The sequence below is a fragment of the Corvus brachyrhynchos genome, unplaced genomic scaffold, assembly GCF_000691975.1.
Source record: "Corvus brachyrhynchos isolate BGI_N302 unplaced genomic scaffold, ASM69197v1 scaffold1578, whole genome shotgun sequence".
NCBI lineage: Eukaryota > Metazoa > Chordata > Aves > Passeriformes > Corvidae > Corvus > Corvus brachyrhynchos.
Window position 1 is genome coordinate 5,661 of NW_008239681.1, and position 4,418 is coordinate 10,078.

Consider the following 4,418-nt stretch of genomic DNA (forward strand, 5'->3'; position numbering starts at 1 on the left):
ATGCAGAGAAATTACCGAACTCACGCCACAGCGCCCCCTGCAGCTGCAGGGGAATCATCACACCTGCCCTGCCCGGCTGGGAGCCACCAGCGCCCCTGCCGGCTGTGAGTGGAACTGCACCAAAGGGAAAAGTGCCTGTGGCTGAGAGAAGGCTATTACTGGGTTTTCTGGTTCTGTTTGTTGTTGCTGCCGGTGTTGCTGTTTGTTTGCCTTGTTATCCATACTAGTAAAGAACTGTTACTCCTTTTCCCATATCTTTGCCTGAAAGCCCCTTATTTCAAAGTTATAATAATTTGGAGGGAAGGGGGTCATATTCTCCATTCCAAGGGAGGTTCCCGCCTTCCTTAGCAGACACCTGTCTTTCAAACCAAGACAGAAAAATAATTCCACAACCAAGAGACAATCTAGGCTCTGTTCTTGGAAACATTATTTACATAGTGGCACATCTCATACATGCAGTCTTTAAGAATTTCTCACATTTGTCTAAATCCTTCCCTTTTTCCAGTGTCAATCTGTTAGTGGGGAGCTCAGAGACAATCACACAACAATAGATGATGGTCTTTCAGCAAACACAACACCTTCTAAAGGCACACAGCTGCACCAATTTCTTTGTACCTTTTCTTTAGCTTGCTCTGCACTTTTAAGCCAAGCCTTGTTATACCATGTCCACTCCTCTGAGGCTGGCCCTATTCCGTAGCATTTACTACTCTTCCCTAACTCACACCACTTGCCAGCTGCTTTTGTTCAGCATTCACTCTCTCTTCAAGGTCACTAATGAAGAGAAAATTCTGCAAGTCCCACCAGCTCTTGCCTAGATGAGCAGATAAAGTGATCTAAATGCATGATACATCACTAAGAAAAATGGGAGGGGGGGGTTGTTTTTTTTCCTTAAAGAAGGACTATACATTTCCCACAGAAAGAATTTTATAGGCTCAAGTCTGACCATTTCTGAGGGGTTAATGCCTCCTTTGCTCAGCAGCTCTCCACTATCAGTGAAGTCCATGCCAATAAGCCCTTATTATGTGAGCCTGTTGACACTCCAGACTTGTCCCCAGGGTCTCAACTTTGAGGATGTATAGTGATGGCTGCTACATGAGTTCTGGCACCAACATTAAACCAAAAAGCTTGTTCTACATCTCAGGGAAAGGGGGAATGCTGGTACAACCTCCAAGTCATTTGCTTCCATGAGAATATGTTTTGGCAGATAGAGGGGAGGAAGAAAGCAGAGGTCAGCAAAAGAGGCCAAGACCACACACAGCACTGTAGTAATTTTAAGATTCTTGTACTTTCCGATTGGAAAGAAACAGCCTAGATCTTTCCCTTCACCTCTGTTTTATAAAAAAAACCAAAACACTTTGCTGTCAGCACTGCCCTTCATTTATTTTCTGAACATTAGCTTTCTCTCCAATTTCTTTTAAAAATTTTAATTAGTGTAAAAAAGCTTATACTGGAGTCTCACTTTGAAATGTGGTGTCTCTAGTCCAGATTTTGATTCTGAAGAAAAAAAGAGGTAAGCTACTTTGAATCCAGAAGGATTTACTGTCCTGGTTCTGGCCAGGACATGGCTAATTTTTGCAGTAGCCAGGAGGGGGCATGGCTGGGACCCAGAGGTTATTCTTTACCACCTCATCTCATTGCCAGGGGCAGGGAGTCTCTTCCAGGGAGAAGGGGCTCCTTAAGGTTGAGTAAGCCTGGTGGCATAATTGCGGCAGAGGGAGCCAAGGGAGCCGTCTGGTATCATCTATTGTCAGGGGGTTTCTGTGTGAATTGTTCCTTTTCTTGTACCCTCTGTCATTAGTATTTTTGCTGTTACTGTTCCTTTTCTCATCTCATTGCTGTTTTCAGTAAATTGTTATCTCAACCCATGATCTTACCTTTTGTGCCTCCAATTCTCCACTCCAGCCTGGCAGCAGGGGAGGGGGAGAGGAAAGCAGGGGAGCGAGTGGCGCATGGTTTGGAAAGTGTCTGAAGGAGCACTAAATTGGGGAGTATCATTGCTAAACCATGACATTTACACAAATAGTCATAGATAGAGGAATAAGTAGTTCTTGACTTAGCAACAGCTGGAAGGGCTGCTGCAACCATTATTTAAACCTAAGATGAATTCAGAAATTTCCCACTGTCCTTTTCTTTCTTTAAAAAATCCATAGGTGGGCTTCTAAACAACCACACAGCCATTTTAAAGGCCAATTTCTTTTCAGCTATGATTAGTGATCAGTTTAAAAAGTCTTCTCCAATGGACAATTACAACAGATACCCAGGAACATGCCTTAGAATATATGGCTACATAATTTCATTTTTCACACCATCAGGAAGTGAGTAGGTCTTCCTTTTGTTATTTTGTCATGTCTGAACTGTTTTGTACTATTTACACCACAAAACGAGCTTGTTATTTTTGACACGCACTTCAGGCAACCCCTAACAGCAGGCTTTCTAATGTGAATTCTATAAGGAAGTCTTTATCATCTGTGTGTGAATCATATATGTTACTGGAAACTACCAGTTCTGGAGCAAACTTTGTTTCCTGGCACTGATAAGTTCAGCCACCTAATACTAAACACTTGCTGCTGTATGCATTGCCTGCAACATCAGACAGTAGGAGAGAAGAAATGCAAGATGAGGTTATTTAGACAACTTCCCACATCCTAAACAACATGCAGTTTACCTTTCCAATTTCAGAAGCCCAGGAAATGGAAATCTGATTTGGCACTGCTGATGACAGCCTAACTAGAGATGTTATATTTAAGGGGCGCCCAGGTCGCTTCTGTTCAATTCCATTTTTTGGTGGTGGAGCATATCCCTATGGGAAGAAAGGACAATTAACATGTTACCAAGTCTCCCTGCTGTACTCTGAAACCTGCTGACACAGACTTGTACGTTTTAAACAGATCTATGGGAAGCAGGTAAACCTAGAGGATCTCTAGGCTGGAGACCAAATCCAACACAATCTGAAAAATATCAGTCTTTGACAGTCTAACACTATAAGTCAACCACAATTATAAGGCAATTTCTGTTTTAAGGGGTTTTATAGAAATGCTGAAAAAGTGAAAGAGAACACAGTTTGGGTCCAGGTAAGTTCACTGAAAGAATAAAAAGTAATGTTGATGCTTTGTTCCCCTACACACACACTGAAAGAGAGTGGAACATCGCAAGGATACAGCCTTAGTGATAAACACAGCAAGTCATGAAGAGTTAACTCAGTGTTTCACACCCAGAAAACACTTCAATGATTCTATGTAAAAGACAGTAGTCTTGTTCCAAGAGCTCCACATCTCCTTGGTGCCTGCTTTGCCTTGCATCAACTACACCTGGCCCAGTTAGCTACAAATTGTCATCTGTCCTCTGCCAAGGTCCCTGAAGAAGGGCTGTACATGGAATATCAGCTGTATTTAAGAGATCATAGAATCATAGAATGGTTTGTGTTGGAAACAACCTTAAAGATCATCTAGTTTCAACCCCCTTACCATGGGCAGGGAATAACAGGCTTTGCTGTTGTCTGCAGAAACAAAATAAGCTACATATTGTTTGCTCAACTTTGATGAAAACTTTCATAACCTGGACAACTTTTCTCTGTAGTTTTATTCCCTATATGATGTCTAAGAATTGAATCAGGAGTCATCCAGTTCCCTTTTGCTTCTAGTCAAGCACATAATCTCCAGCATATCATGAGCAGAAAGTATTTGTGCTGTCTAAAGGAGCACACGGCCTAACTGTAGCTTATTCATCTCACCCTGCATCTGTCATGATGAAAGCAAGCCAGTCTGCAACAGGAACTGAGAATCTCTGTTCTGAATTCCTACAGACAGCCTGTAGTCCACTCATTTCAAAAACTCATCCTGCACCAGAAAAATGCCAATAAAAGATTGCAGATCTATGTCTTACACAGAACTGACCACCAGATTTTATTTAGTTCAAGACAGTATTGTTCTAGACAAGAAACTCTCCCAGAAAGAATATGCTGTAAAAACACTCACGTGGATTTTGGATTTTTTTTTACTCAGAGAAACACAGACATTCACAGCCTATTGCTTGGGAAAAGAGTTACTGTGAAAGACCCTAAGTCTGAAAATAAAACCCAGAAATAAACAGCCTCTTCCACTCACTAGCCAAGTGTACCATAGGTTAATCACTGCCTTTTATGGTTCTCACCCCAGATGAGGTCACCCAGTAGCTACTAAGGACCTTACCACGTGCACTTCATCACAGAACATAGAGGCAGCAGCTGAAAGGAAACTACTGATAATTTCACATTTAAAAGAATGAATGATTTGCCATTTCTTTACTCAGACATAAGAACTGCCACCATTTATAGGGTATATATCCCCATTGTTTTGGTGTAGTAGGCCTTTGTCTACTATGGTGACATTATCAGCTTATGTGGACAAACACATCATCTCTGCCATATTCAGGAGAGTATT

General features: G+C 41.8%; 1 protein-coding gene across 1 annotated transcript in view; it reads right to left on the reverse strand.

The window, feature by feature from the left end:
• Positions 1 to 4,418, reverse strand: part of LOC103621159 (E3 SUMO-protein ligase PIAS2-like) — a gene marked incomplete at its 3' end in the record, with an annotated part of 16,734 nt that overhangs the window by 1,821 nt on the left and 10,495 nt on the right. Inside the window, exon 6 of the mRNA XM_008639906.2 lies at positions 2,666 to 2,800. Coding sequence (XP_008638128.2) covers positions 2,666 to 2,800 — 135 coding nt within the window. The remainder of the gene's footprint in view (positions 1 to 2,665; positions 2,801 to 4,418) is intronic.